At 46.7% G+C, this 15,038-nt stretch overlaps 1 protein-coding gene across 11 annotated transcripts in view; it reads left to right on the top strand.

The window, feature by feature from the left end:
* PTPN3 (protein tyrosine phosphatase non-receptor type 3) overlaps nt 1-15,038 on the top strand; it is a 99,912-nt gene that overhangs the window by 68,142 nt on the left and 16,732 nt on the right. For all 11 annotated transcript variants that reach the window (XM_059657601.1, XM_059657599.1, XM_059657600.1 and 8 more), the window contains 5 exons: nt 2,205-2,391; nt 2,511-2,588; nt 3,650-3,706; nt 5,112-5,268; nt 7,747-7,907. In XM_059657601.1, the coding sequence (XP_059513584.1) occupies nt 2,205-2,391; nt 2,511-2,588; nt 3,650-3,706; nt 5,112-5,268; nt 7,747-7,907 (640 nt within the window). The remainder of the gene's footprint in view (nt 1-2,204; nt 2,392-2,510; nt 2,589-3,649; nt 3,707-5,111; nt 5,269-7,746; nt 7,908-15,038) is intronic.

The raw sequence follows: 15,038 nt of genomic DNA, 5'->3' as shown, positions 1-15,038 counted from the left end.
CTTTAAAACCTTGGATGATGTAATCCACACGTTAAAAATTTTAGAAAAAGAGTGACTATAAAATACATTAGGATTTTACTGACATTAGTCTGTTCTCTTCTGCTTTGTCACCTTGCTCACCTGTGTGTTTCTTTGTTTGTTTGTTTGTTTGCATGCCCTTCACCCTCTCCATTGCCGTCACCCTCCACAGTCTTCCACACGCGTGAAATGTGTGTGCTGCTTGCATCTTCTTCCTATTGGAAGTTCGGGACATAGGGTTTCCTAAACCTTGTCTGCCACTAGGGGGTGTTCTTGTACACATGCAAATATAGGCAAGTTGCCCTACTTGTGGGAGAGATTTTGTTTTGTTTTTTGTAGCCTTAAGTAAATTTATTTTTAGTCTGAAAACTTACCACTTGTCTACAGCTTCAGTCCCCAAGGATCCTTCCTGAAATGCCTTCCCATCCATCATACCTTTCCCTCAACTTGAAACCGTGAGGCCAAACTCTTCTCTTGCATGTAGCTATATTCCTACACTGGCCTGTAATTGAATTTTTATATTCCAATAAGTTGGAACTGTGACTCAATAAATTGAATAGGATACTGATTTTGTATTTAAAGTAAGGTAACTCGAACTTACTAGGAAACAGAGAAGCCCTAACTTAATGAAAAATTCACAGATAAGGGCTTGAAATAATGATTTAATAAGAGGCAGCAGCAACTGTCTTTTGTCTCTTTCACTGACTGTCTTCATCTACTCACCTCTCCCATCACTGAACCCTGTATGCAGAACAAGAGGAAAATCCTGTATTCTGTAGGCTTTTTAAGGCATCTTTTGCTAGGCCTGTGGCTCTGGAGGGAGGTCTAGTGTGAGTGTGTGTGATGCAGAGAAGTTGAGTGTCCTAAACAGTGACAGCTGAGATGGTACTCCCTGTACGCCCTTTGAGGTTAGAGACTGTGTGGTGGTGGAGGGTTGGGTGGGAGGGAATGGTGTGGAGGGCGTCTTAGGAGCAGACTTGGCGTAGCCTGAAGAGGAAAGAGATGCTCGGCAACTCATGTCCAGTAAGTGAGGGGAAAGCTGTGTCCTTGGTCAAACCACTGAGCGTCTCAGGACGATAGTTCCTTCATCTGTGAAGGGGAGTCGGACCCGATGAACATAGAGGCCTGTTTAGTTCTAACTCTGTAGTTCTCCAAGAACTTCTGTGATGCTGGGAATGTTTTATAACTGCGCTTGTCCAGTATAGGAACCATTAGCCTCATGAGACTATTGACTTTTTTTCCCAATTTATTTTTTAATCCTCACCACAGGATATTTTTTCCATTGGTTTTTAGAGAGACAGGAAGGGAGGGAGAGGGAAGGAGAGAGAGAGACAGACAGACATCAATGTGAGAGAGATACATTGATTGGTTGCCTCCTGCACACGCCCCTACTAGGGCAGGGATTGTACCGCAACCCAGTTATGTGCCTTTGTCCAGGAATCGAACACAGGGTCTTTGGTACACAGGATCTAACCACTGCTCAACCACTGAACACACCAGCTAGGGCTATTGATCATTTTCTGAAAGCGCTGGTACAATTGAAGAAATTTCTAATCTCTATTTATTTAAATTTAAATAGCCATGTGTGACTGGTGGCTACCATATTGGCTCCATAGTCAGTCATGTTTGCTCTGATCAAGTATGAATCCAATGATTAAGATGCAGAAAGACCCATGTTAGATAAAAATAAAACATATACCGGTAATCTCAACATGGACAACTAATGGAGTCACAGGCAAATAACACAAACTAGGATTAACATAAATTGCCCTGAATATGCAGCATCAGTCCCATTCCCTCTGGGTAGCCGCGAGCTCTGAGAAGCAGAGCTGTCAGCAGGATTGAGACAGAAGGAAAAGGCTTTCGGAAGGATGGAGACATGCATCTGAGTAGCTGGTCCATTTCCCCGTCACCTTCTCGTGCAGCTGGAAGGGAGCTGAGATCTGCCCTGTCCTTTTCCCCTCTTCCCCCCAAACTACAGGTGGTGACATTTAGGCCAGACAGGGACCAGAGTGGCCCGTTGGACTCTCGAGGTACCAGAGCCTTGAGCTTGACCTCTAGAGCTCTCTCAGGTTGCAAGTGTTCGTGACAACTGTGGGATGTCAGGCCTCCATAGTCAGTCATGTTTGCTCTGATCAAATATGAATCCAATGATTAAAACATCTCCTTCCTTCCCCACGATGAAGGGGCATACCCGAGAGCAACCCAGCACAAAGCTGCCCGACCCGGAAGTCATCCAGTTCTGTGTCCCCGTCTTCAAACGCTCCAGGCTCCTGCTCCCCAGATGGCGTGGACCAGCAGTTCTTAGAGGACTTCCACAGGGTGACCAAAGGGGGCTCCACCGAGGACTCCAGCCAGTACTACTGCGACAAGGTGAGTGAGCCCAGGCCCTGCGGTGCTCAGGGACCCGGTGACCCGCCCAGGCTTCCTGGTGCAGAGGCACCCGCTGGAGAGGGAGGTAACCTCACTGACCACTTTCCAACGTTTTCCAGAATGACAATGGGGATGGCTACTTAATCTTGATCCGTATCACGCCCGATGAAGATGGAAAATTTGGATTCAATCTAAAGGTATGTCGTATGTATTTGTAAGGATTGTATGCTCTGAAGCAGTCTGTAGATGACTTTTTAATTCCCATTGGACTTCATTTCCGTTGGAAACGGGCCGCATCCTCAGCATTGGGAGTGTTTTTATGTGGTCATAGCAGCTGCCTCATGCCAGGTGCCTGTTCTGTGCTCGGTGTTTGCTCTGTACTTATTCATATCCCCTCACTGAGTTCTAATCAGTGCAGTTGGCATTTTAATCCCATTTTATAGATGCATACTAAGGCTCCGAGGGAGGAGGGCCCACAGTTGGCAAGCAGATCTACCCCTTGAAAAGGGGTGATTAAGAGAGCCACACCCCCCCCCCCCAGCATTGCTAAGCCAATAAGAGAACAATGTTCAAGTGCAGGGCCATTACCCTCCTTTGCCTGCCTCTAGGCAGGGTCTGCAAGCTGTGGCCTAGGGACCAAAACACCAGTTTTTGCAAATAAAAGTTTTATTGGGACACAGCCACATGCATTCATTTACAGTTGGTGTAGGGCTCCTTGGGCACTGTGGTGACAGGGTTGAGGTTTGACAACAGAGCCTTCTGTCCCACAAAGCCTAACACGTGTACAGTACTCTCGGGTCCTCTGCAGAAAAAGTTAACCAGCCCCTGCTCTAGAGCTGAGTGAGGGCAGGCGGGTGGCCTTTCCTACACCTCAGGGGCCCTGCCCAGGACCTCGCAGCCTGTGACCTTGTCTGTGTCTCTGTCTCCTCCACTGAAACCCCCTGTCCAGCAGCCCTTAGGGGCTGTGTTTTCAGAGTCCTCCTCCTGGAGCTATTTGCATGTTTTTAAAGGAGCTTGCTTCCTCCGAGAGCACCTGAAGTTCATGGGACGTGGGGGTGGCAGTGGCAGCTTCTGAGCCGTCCTCTGGTTAGTACCCAGCGGGCTCAGGAACCTGTGATTCGGAAAGGGCTTGGTCCCCTGGATTAAGAGCAGGATCGCATGAGGTCAGACCCCTCCCCTGTGCCAGAGAGAGCTGCGTGTCTTTGTTGCTGTGAATTACTCACGCGGCTGTTTTGGTTTTTATTTCACATATTTGCAGGGAGGAGTGGATCAAAAGATGCCTCTTGTGGTGTCGAGGATAAACCCAGAGTCGCCTGTAAGTAAACATGTTCCTCTTTGTTTTCCCCAAAATCTAACAGAATTCTGTTTCTGCAGCCAGCAGCGAAGAGTGTGTGTAGATGCATGCATATAAACCTGGGAGGAGCCGGGGCAGGAGAACAGACCATATTTCCAGAACCTTGCTGCTCAGGGTGGTCCCCACTGCTACAGCTCCCACTTCACCAACATCACCTGGGAGCTCGTGAGAAATGCAGAATCTCAGGCCCGACCCCAGACCTCCCAAAGTAGGATAGAAAGAAACATCAATGATGAGAGAGAGTGTCATTGATCAGCTGCCTCCTGCGTGCTTCGCAGTGGGGACTGAGCCCACAACCCGGCATGGGCTCTGGTCAGGAATTGAGCCATGACCTCCTACTTCAGAGGTCGATGCTCAATCACTGAGCCACACCGGCCGAGTAGGATCTGCATTTATAACAAGCTCTCCAGGTGATTAGTGTGCACACTGAAATTGAGCAGTGCTGCTCAAGAGGGGAAACTGAGGCACAGTTTGCTGGTCTGCTTACTCTGAGTGGGCACATGGGACCTGCCTCCCATCACCCTGCCCTCAGCCCTTGGTCTAAGCTTTCCCAGCAGATCATGTTCTCAGAGAGGAAGGTAGAGGGAGTGAGAGATAGAAACATCAATGATGAGAGAGAATCATTGGTAGGGTGCTCCTGCACACCCCACTGGGGATCGAGCCTGCAACCCGGGCATGTGCCCTGACTGACCGGGAATTGAACCATGACCTCAGGGTTCATAGGTGGTCACTCAACCACTGGGCCACACCGGCCAGGCCAGATCATGTGCTTTTGTAAAGCAGTGAGCGCCAGAGTCCTTGCACCTCCCAGGAAGGCACCGGGATGGGGGCTTTACTCTGAAGGGGCCGGTAAGCTGGCGACTTACTTTTTCTTACTGCTTGTGGCCCGTTTCAGGGACGAAGGCTTTCATTTCACCTTGGCCAGTGCCTCGCTTCTCTCCGTGATGGCTTCTGCCCTTGGTGTTACACTCACATAGTCCCTCTCCATTGCAAGACAAGTAAAAGCTCACTTTGAGCTGACAGATCATTTTCAGACAGCCCATCTAGAAAACAGAAGGTCAGAAGCGTCATAGCCGTGACGCTACATTCATCAGGGAAGGTCAGCCGCCCTCGGGAAATGGCTCCGTGATTCTCTCGGCCTGATGCTGGGATGTTTCATAACTTGAATTCTGAGCAGCACGTTGTTGGCTTTCCCCTGCCAGCTGCCATGTCATCATCGCATGGATGTCAAAATAATGACGCTAATCCTTGAGGGAGGGATGGAGAACTTGATCACGGTCTCCGGTGTCGGGGCCCCGGGCGGCGGCGTCCTTCCCTGGAGGACTGTGTGATGGTAACCGGAGAAACTCGCTTCCCCTCCACTCAGGCGGACACCTGCATTCCGAAGCTGAACGAAGGGGATCAAATCGTGTTAATCAACGGCCGGGACATCTCAGAGCACACCCACGACCAGGTGGTGATGTTCATCAAAGCCAGCCGGGAGTCCCACACGCGGGAGCTGGCCCTGGTCATCCGGAGGAAAGGTAACAGCCGCCTGCGGGGGAGCAGCCCGAGCCAGGCGGGGCCGGACCTGGCCCTTCCGTGGTTTTGAAAATGTTGAGCTTGTAGCCAACAAAAATCAAGAACTTTCCTAAAACAACCTGGATGTGTGACTTCTCACCTGAAAATTTTGAAGATCTAACCACAGACGCCTGGCCCCTCCGGCCAGTCCTCTGGAGATGGGCAGCGCCCACCGCCCCCTGTATGCAGGGCATGACCCCCAGGCCTCCCAGGCCCAACGGGCCCACAGCGCACACCTCTCTTAGCTGCCTGGCCCTGCAGGCATTTGCGTTCCAGCCCTTTCTGGAAGGATTGGGTTGTATTTTATTCATGTGCATTTGGTTTTGCTGGAGAGGCAGGGGGCACAGGGCCAGGGCACAGCCTCTGCATGGTTCTCACTCCGCCCCTCACGGCTGAGGGGCCTTGAGCGAGTTTCTTGCCCTCACGTAAAACGAGGACAAGAAGAAAAGCCCCTGCCTCGGGGTTCTCGTGAAGATTAAATGGTACTCGTACCTGAGCGCACCGAGAATGCTGCCCGGTGCGTGGTGGGCGTGGGCAGGATGGCTTCTGTGAACACCATCGCTGCCCTTGGTGTGGTTGCTGTAGAACAATAAGCCGAGTCCTTGACTGCTTCTGCCTGACTTTGAAACACTGAAGGACAATGCAGTGTGTGACTCAGAGCCCTAGCCCTACAGCGCTCATCTCTGTTCTGGTCTTACTGGGTGAATGTCACAGCTGCCTCTCCGCCCCCCACACCTTCCTGCGCCCCGCCAGCCCCCCGCCCCCTCCCTCCCAGCCTCCAACCCCAAACACACATGTGCTTCTCTCTGTTCTCACTAAAACTTCCAGTCAGGAGCCATCCGGTGTTAGCTCTCCTCCCACCTCCCTGTGAGGCCTTATCAGAGCCTCTGGATCAGTATCTACCCCCTCTTCGACCCCATCCTGTCCCACCAAATCCCAGTACCCTGCTCTGCGCACAGTAGGTGTTCAATTGTGGTAGTAGCCGATGTCTGGGGAGCACCAGAGAAGTGCCTTGCACTGTGCTAATGGCTTTAAATAATTATCCTCGTCAATTCTCATAACATTCTTATAATGTTAGTATTATCTGCAAGTGAGGAAATGGGGAAACCAAGTCACAGAGAAGTGAAGTAAGTTGCCCTGCTGTGGTGTGGCTGGTAAGGCCGCAAGATGATAGGGGACCAAGGAGTCCAGCGATTGGGAGCAGGCCCTTGGCCACACCATGCGCCGGTGGGGTGCTGCCCTCATTGGCAGCCAGCAGGACAGCACTCTGGCCTGTATGAGGTGAGGAAAACGGATGTCGATAGACTATTAGAACCACAAGGGCAGTGCCACTGGTCTCCTACAACAGTAACGATAAGTTTAGTTTTTAAATAAAAACACAGGAGCTGATTCAAAGAAAAATAAGGAAAGAGCATAGGGAATAGCGGATATGACAGAAATCACGAAAGCAATGGAAGAGCTGAGTTTCTCTGATCAGAGAAAAAAAATGTGGTCTTCGGGCTCAGAGATACGGACCAGATTCCTGTGCCTCGCCCTGACAACTTTGGACAACTTACTTGCCCTGAGAGTCAGTTTCCTCACCTGTGTAATGGGACTAGTGACTCGTGTTCAGCATTGTGAGGATCCAGTCCAACCCTGTGGAGAAAGGTACAAGTTGATACTCTCCTCGTCTTTCCTGTTATCTTGAGGGCAGTAGGGAGCCAGTGAAGGCTTTTGAGTGAGGGAGTGGCCTCCCCTTCTGAGTAGAAAGAAAAAATTCCGAGATGATGCTAAAGTTTCCAATTTGGGAGACTGGAGAGGGAAGTAACGGTAGGTGGGAGGAGGCGCGTGAGGCTGGAGAGGTACGTGCAGGTGGGGCAGTCGGGGGCCCACGGTTATTTTTATTCATATGGAGTCTGCCATGCAGGGTGGATTCGAACTGACGAGGTAGGCATGAAGTGCAGGAGAAATGTTAGGACTTGAGATGTGTACCTGGGAGCCTCCCGCCTAAAAATGGCCACCAGTTAGGTTGACTGAGTTGTGTGGGACGATGATGTCATGGACAGCATGCCGGACCTCACACCAGGGCCTGGGAAAGTGCCAGTTTTAAGGGAGCAAATGAAAAGGAACCGAGAAGGGGGTGAGGGGATGGGTACAAGAACCAGGTCAGAGAGAGTGAAGAGAGACAATATGTTTTCTATAAAAGCATCCTTTCCCTTTCTTTTACCTTTGGCAACATCTAAACACCATCATAAACGAACCAGAATAGTATGTCGTTTTGTGTAATCAACACGTATAATCATTCAACAAGAAGCAGTGTCTTTGGTGAGAATTGCTGTGCTCATAATCATTTAATGAGATGTTTTAAACCATCTGCATCCAGGTGTCATAAGGGTGATTTGCGGGGAGGAGACGGATCCCCAGGGTGCACAGCCAGACGCACCCTCTCTTGTCCCCTACAGCTGTCCACTCCTTTGCGGATATCAAATCTGAAGATGAACTGAACCAGCTCTTCCCAGAGGCCGTTTTCCCTGAGTGCCCGGAGGGTGCCGACACCTTGGAGGGATCCATGGAACAGCTAAAGAAGGGCCTCGAAAGTGGGACGGTGCTGATCCAGTTCGAGGTAGGAGAACCGAGGGCCCACCCACGACCTGGACCCCGGTGCCTCGGTGGGCTGCTCAGGTGCTGCCGAGTCAGCCGAGACCCTCGGGGCCCATGCTCATCGCCAAACACAGGAGGGGCCCCGAGCACCGGGCAGTGGAGCGGGCCCAGAAAGCGGGGGATGGGGCCCACAGCCCATCACCGAACTCTGCCTCACCCTCTTATTCTAGTATGTTTGGTAGTCATGGAGAAACGCGTCAGAAATCGAGGAGGAGGGACTCTGAGCTATTTAGCTGCCAACACAAAGGCTCCAAACACTCAGGAGTAGAAGGTAGTGGAGAGGCGGTGTGGGTGGCGCCCAAAGCATGACGGAGGAGCCCGTCCCTGGCCCCGCCGGGCATCCTGTGGAGCAGTTAGTGTCATCCCATCGAGCACAGGGCCTTGCCTCCCCAAGTGCCCAGAACCATGTGAACATGAGTGGTAACCAAAGTCAGATGCCCCCGGCCTTCGCCAGGAGGGACCGCTAATCACAGGTTGGAACTGTTGACAGAAAGCACACACAGACTTTACAAAGCAAAGTGGGACCAGAGAAGGCTCGGTTTCTAAGCCAGTTTTACTGATCTGCTTGCCAACAGAATGAAAACAGAATGTGTTTATCGTCCAAATGTTTCTCAAGGTAGAAGAAAGCAGAGTAGTTCATGCAATAAAAGATAACAAAGAGCACAAAGAAGCATTAAACAAGGCGATAAGAGAAAATCGATCGTGATTAACGCCAACACACCCAGTTTGGATTCATAAATTAGGAAAGACAGTCTCGGGTTGAATTTGAAAGCAGAAATCAGCAATTCCTTGTTTGTTTGTATAAAAAGAGTCACAGAAGGAAAACTAGGCAGTTTGTCAAATGTATGTGACTGCACATTGATTCAGGAAAGCAGGAGTATGAATATGGAACAAAAAGGAAAGCAAGGCATAGGGTCTCGAGTGAGAAGAGGTTTATGGTGCAAGGAATAGGATGTAAACAGAATACATCATTAGAGCAATGTGTGTTAGACAACAGTAGAAAGTAAAAACCCACAGGTGAAAGGTGAAGATAATTGACCTCCCCCCAACCCCCAAAAAAAATCAATAGGGAATTTTAAACTTAATGGTCATGGCAGATAATATAGACAAAAAATAAGTTTGTATCTTATGGAAATGCAAACAGGATTAAAGGGTAGGAATAATGTAATTACGTGGGTAGAATTGGATAGACATAGACTGAATACAGAGAGAGAAAGTCTTCTTCCCACTGGCCTGCGGGAGGCTGTGTAGGCTTAGGATTTTAAAAGAAGAAAATGCAGAGGTTGTGTTTCCTGGCCTTGCATTGCAAAATAGTACATTCTAAACACTAAAACTGCATATTTTTAAACATTCTCCAAAAGCACTGAAACAAGAACTTAAAAGCCAGAGGCAGCGTGTATTCCTTTTATTCCTTTTTGGGTGTTGGAGGAGATGTGAAAGGCACTGTGCAGTCACTCATTCATTCAGGGGGTGTACATTAGGTGCTACCATGTTTCAAATACTGAATCAGGAGCACACGAAGGAGGGAGAAGGTGGGTTTCTGGCCCCAAGAAGTTTACAGTCTAATTTTGGTATATTTGCATGGATGTCTCATGAATCCCAGAAACAGCTAAAGACCAATATAGGGCAAGATGTCATTGCACAGAATGTGTGTTCTGTAGAAACGGGAGGCGAGAGGGTTACCGGAGGTCCCCTGGAGTGAGATGTCGTATTAATAGAGGATGGATGGGATTGAGTGAGGAGGGGGGTAGAATATGCCAGGAAGGTCCCGAGCTAAACGCAGACTAAGCTCCTAGGGTGTCAGGTAGCAAAGGGAAACAGGGATACCTGGGCGGAGAACTGCAGCAAGGAGTCCTTGGAGATGTCTCCAGGTGATGGAGGGCCTTCAGCCCAGAGGGAACCATTTGTCTTTTATCACACTGCCCACAGGCGGGCGCTGTGGGCACTCAATGAGGAAGAAGACCAAGCTTGGTCTGAACCTGTGCTCCGGAGGGAGAATCCACTCCACTCAGGGGGCTCCGCCTTCATGTTTCATGTAGGGGAATACCACATAAGGTTTTTCTTGACCAACGTTCACTGAACATCATTAACAGTTTAAAAACGCTTTGGAGAGAAGTGCCCACCCGTCCCCCGTGTTTTTGAGTAGTGTTTCTCAAAGGATGACATGCTGAGCATCTGTATGGATATTATCCAAGGAGTTTGTTACACTCAGCCCAGACACAGCTCCTGGGTCAGCCATGCTGGGACGGGCCTAGGTGTTGATACTCTTAACCAGATCACCCGGAGGTTCTGATGTCCATGCGGATCCAGAGGATGATGGGGGAAAGGGGTGGGATAAAGATTGTACCAGAACCGTTGCCTCACTGCTGCCCATCCCAAGTCTTGCCTTTAGAGTGTATAGTTAGACTAGAGCATAAGAAATGGACAACATAGAAATTTTAGGTTTTAAATTTTGGTTTCACATTTCCATTTCCTTCATTTAGTTTATGTATTTCCTAGAAATGAAGTAGGGAAACCCTCTTTTTAAATAACACTTGCAGAATTCCAGAATGCAAAACAGATAACAGCAGAGCAGCTCTGTGATGCAGCTGGTGGGGTACATGGAGCCCTGCCTCTGTCTCCCCACTTTGTCCCAAGGAACCCTAGACTGTGAAACATAATTTAATGACCACTGTTACAGATGGGGAAAAGAGATCCTGCACAGCTGCTAGAGAAGAATTCTAAAGGAAGCCAGATCAAACCAGAAACTAAGACAAAGGGAAACCTTTAATGAGCACTTACTATGTGCTGAGGGCATTATGTGCACCGTCACACAGAATTCTCATCTATACAATTCCCATTGTATAGATGAAGGATCAGAGTCTGGGGGAGGTTATCCCACAGCCGACTGGAACCCAGGCAGGCTAGTTCAAGAGCTTGCTCTCTTATCAACTATCTAATCTTTGTGAATAACAGAATGTATTTACATGTGAGAGTTATTATTAGATTAGTACAAATTAGAGCTAGAAAAGATCTGAGAAGCTATCTAGCCACATGGAGCCAAGCAGACTTTAAATCCTGGCTCTTCCTACCACTCACTTCCTACGTAACCTCGGCATGTCCCTTAATCTCTGTGGCCTCTACTTCCCCAATTGGGTGTCTCATGGGTTAGTTGTAAGGGTCAGATGAGATAAATACTTAATGTGTTGTCTGGCACATGGTAAGAGCGCAATAAAGAGTAACAACTATCATTATTTATAAACTAGAGGCTGGGTGCATGAAATTCGTGCACTTGAGGGGTCCCTCAGCCTGGCCTGTGCCCTCTCGCAGTCTGGGAGCCCTCAGGAGATGTCTCACTGATGGTTTAGGCCTGCTGCGGGGAACGGGCCTAAGCCATCAGTCGGACATCCTTAGCCCTGCGAAGGCAGGAGAGGCTCCTGCCACCGCCGCTACACTCGCCAGCTGTGAGCCCAGCTTCTGGCTGAGCGGCGCTCCCCCTGTGGGAGCTCACTGAGCAGCAGGGGGCAGCTCCTGCATTGAATGTCTGCTCCCTGGTGGTCAGTGCACATCATAGCAACCAGTTGTTCCGCAGTTCAGTCAATTTGCATATTATCCTTTTATTATATAGGGTAGAGGCTCCAAGAGTCTAAAGAACATGCCCGATGTTCACACAAAAAGTGTTCATGTCAACTTAGAGTTGGACCCCAGGGCTCTCTGACTCTGTAGTCCTGGCAGTTCTGGCTCTCCATACGCTCGTCCAGTGCTGTCAGCAGGTGGGTGACATGGCCTACAGGGGCTGTGCCCTGGACCAGGGCAGGAAGCTATGGCTGGTACCTAGCAGGTGTCCACCCCACACAGAGGGCCTGCCTTGGGGTAGATGGGCCATCGCTGAATCCCTCCCATGGTGATGAGCTGGTTTCAGCACAGCTCCCTTTGAAGTATATCTCCATGAAGGGAATTTCCCTGTGCTTCCCGCAGCTTTCGATAAACAATTACAAATGTGTTCCAGAAAGCATTTGGTCCCAGCTGTAACAAAATCGAACTGAATAATTAGCCTTTCTATAGCACATTGGAATCTGCCAAAGGTGTTTTACATAGTTTGTCTCCATTGACTGTACAACCGTTCTGTGAAATAGATATGGCCAGAATGATTAGGGTCTCACCTTTATAGATGGAGAAAATGAGGCTCAGGGGCGAAAGGACTTGCCCAGTGTCACACTGAGAGAGATCTAGGGTTAGAATCTGTTAAAAGTCTAATCCGTTGTCAAAACTCAGCATCGCCAGTTGGGACCCAGCCCTTCACCCAACTCCAACTTGAGCCCTCCCCTTGTAAATAATTCAAGGAATTCAGAAATAGCCACAGTAAAATTAATAGTCTCCTAACCCCCATCCCCTTTAGCTTCTTTCTCTTTGTTATAATTTACAAATAATTTGGTGGGTATCCTTCCATGTTTGTTCCAATGCTCATGCAAATATAATTTTTACACACATATGTACATAAGTACACACACACACACACACACATACTATATGCCGCTATGGGGTCACTATTGTACATATTATTCTGTAACTTGCATTTTTTACTTAAAAATAGACAAATGGAGATCCTTCCAAATGTGTGCTTTTAGTCTAATTTTTTTTATTACTTGCATATAATTTTGTGGTATGACTGTACCATGCATTTCTATCAGCCCAGGGTGTGCACATGTAAAATATTTTTCAACACTGTTATAGTACTTTATTTTTTATTTTTAGTATTCTGTAATCTCAAAAGATCGTTATACTGCTGAGATACTTATATACTTACTATAATTAAAACCTTTTGCTAGATCTTTGCTTTTCTGCTAGACCATCTCGAGTTGATTACATTTACATTTTTGTTATTTGAAAAGAGATTCTTTTTACCTCCAGGTTAGGTTTACTGATTATATTTGCTTAATTAGATTTCACTTCTGTGCAGTTTAGGGGAATCTGATTCAGATATTCTCCTTTCAGAATCAAACCAAAACCACCAATAAACCATGAATTATTTCCAGAATGAGCTCAGAGAGTCCATTACAGTTTGCAGATACTTAAGAAGTTGTCCAATGGCTACTTGATTATTATGAACTAAAATTATAAAGGCGATCAGTAGCTGAGTGCGGGGAGAGATTGGAATTCTAAACATTTAGTAAATGTATAAGATAGGACACAATTGTCGTTATCCCAAACCTCTATGCTAATTCTCTCCTGGTGATTTCTGTACAACTTGTTTGTTTAATTAAAAAAAAAAAAAAAAAGCTGACAAGAGAAAAACCAACCAATAAAATTTGCAAAAACATAAGGGGCGAAATAACGTTCGGCCTCCCTATTCAAACTGCAGACACGTTCCAGCTGATGATATGAGCCACAATTTGTTGAACGAAGCATTCTTAGGCACCCCTGAGGGCAGGCGGCATGGTTATATGTATCAAAGTCCTTCAAAATATGCTTTGAGGAAGTAATTCTGTCCCTGAAAATTTATAAGAGGAAAAAATTAAAAACAGCCTAGTTAAAAAGTAGAGTAAAAGTTGAAATAAATTATGAGAAACTATTGATTATTGAGACAGTAAAAATCATGTGTATAGAGAATACTTAGAATATTTAACAACACAGAAAACTAGACACTGTGTAATAAGTAGGGGGAAAATGGCTTCAAAATTATGGTTGTATTCCCTGGAACGCTTCTTGTGAGATGTGAGATTCTCCATGGCCAAATTAGCTTGAGAAATGCTTAGCTAATCATAATTAAACAAGCTTACGCACTACAGGGCTTGTCTTCTTGGAGAGTCATAGAACAGAAGATGGCTTGTAGTATTCCCCAAATTTCTTTGACCCTGAAACTTTTTCTAAGGGTGCTGATTTGCTTCATTCAAAACACTTGGTACCATAGAACACAGTATGGAACATGATAGCATATACAATTCAATCTCCATTTTTTGTTTTACAAAACATATGTGTTATATGTTTGCATATATGCTTATGTATATTTGTGTACACATGCACACAAAAAATCTAACCTGGAGAACATATATGAAAAGGGTTGTCAAATTACTGGTAATTTTCTTTTTTATGCAAGTCTGAATATCCCAAATTTCCTGCAAAAAAAAAAAAAAAAGATCCAACATTGAAAAATGTGTTTTTAAAATTCCCATAAAGTTAATAAAAACCACTGGTGAATAATGTTTCACTTTCAGGTTCACAATGGGAGAAACAGTTGTGTAGAAAAGAAAGCCAAAGGGGGCAGGAGGAAACTTCTGGAAGGGAGGGACGTTCCATGGCCTTGATGATGACAGTTCACTCTTGCATACTTATCCCCACACTCACAGTGTTGTATAGAGTAAATATGGACCACCTTTTACATGTCAACCAGACCTCAATAAAGTGGTTTCGAGGAAAAAAGAAAACTCAAGCACTGAAGTCAGATCTGAGTTCAGTGTGTGGTACATGATCTAAGCATTTAATCTCTCCCTCTTCCACTTGCAAATGAAGGATGCTATTAATACCTCTCACAGAGCTGTCGTCAAAATCACATCAGGTGCTGTGCAAAGATGTCTGGTGGGTGCTTGTAGATATGCAAAGACTGTTTCAATTGATATTTTTGCTGGTGATTACATGCACAGGGGAATACCTCTTCATATGAAGTTTACTATGTGTGGGAATAAATGTTTTGGTTTCCTTGAGGCAATAAATGTTTTTACTATGGAAATAGACTTGTGGAATGATGAATGAAATGTTCTTGTTTTTAAGCAAAACATACGGTTTACTCCACTGAATTGGAGGAAAGTGTTTTTAGACTAATGTAAATGATTTTCATTTCATTTTAAGTCGTAATTTTTTTTCCTCTCAGAATTTATTTTCTCTACCTGCTTTTGGCATTTGTCAAATGATTGTCATAAAGGTTTTACTTGCTGTGATCATTATCTGTGACTCAGACAGATATGACTTTTTCTGCCCCCCCCCCCCCCCCAAAGATCCTCGTTCATGATTTTTTAAAATTGAAGAATACTTCTTATGGGATCGTAGAATTTCTTATTGGGAACGTTTTTCTTTTAAGATGTAACACACAACCACTTTTAAGTGGTAAGATTTTGGC

This window comes from Myotis daubentonii, chromosome 11, assembly GCF_963259705.1.
Source record: "Myotis daubentonii chromosome 11, mMyoDau2.1, whole genome shotgun sequence".
Classification (NCBI taxonomy): domain Eukaryota; kingdom Metazoa; phylum Chordata; class Mammalia; order Chiroptera; family Vespertilionidae; genus Myotis; species Myotis daubentonii.
The sequence above is the reverse complement of the archived record's forward strand: the minus strand, read 5'-3'. Positions and strand labels throughout refer to the sequence as shown.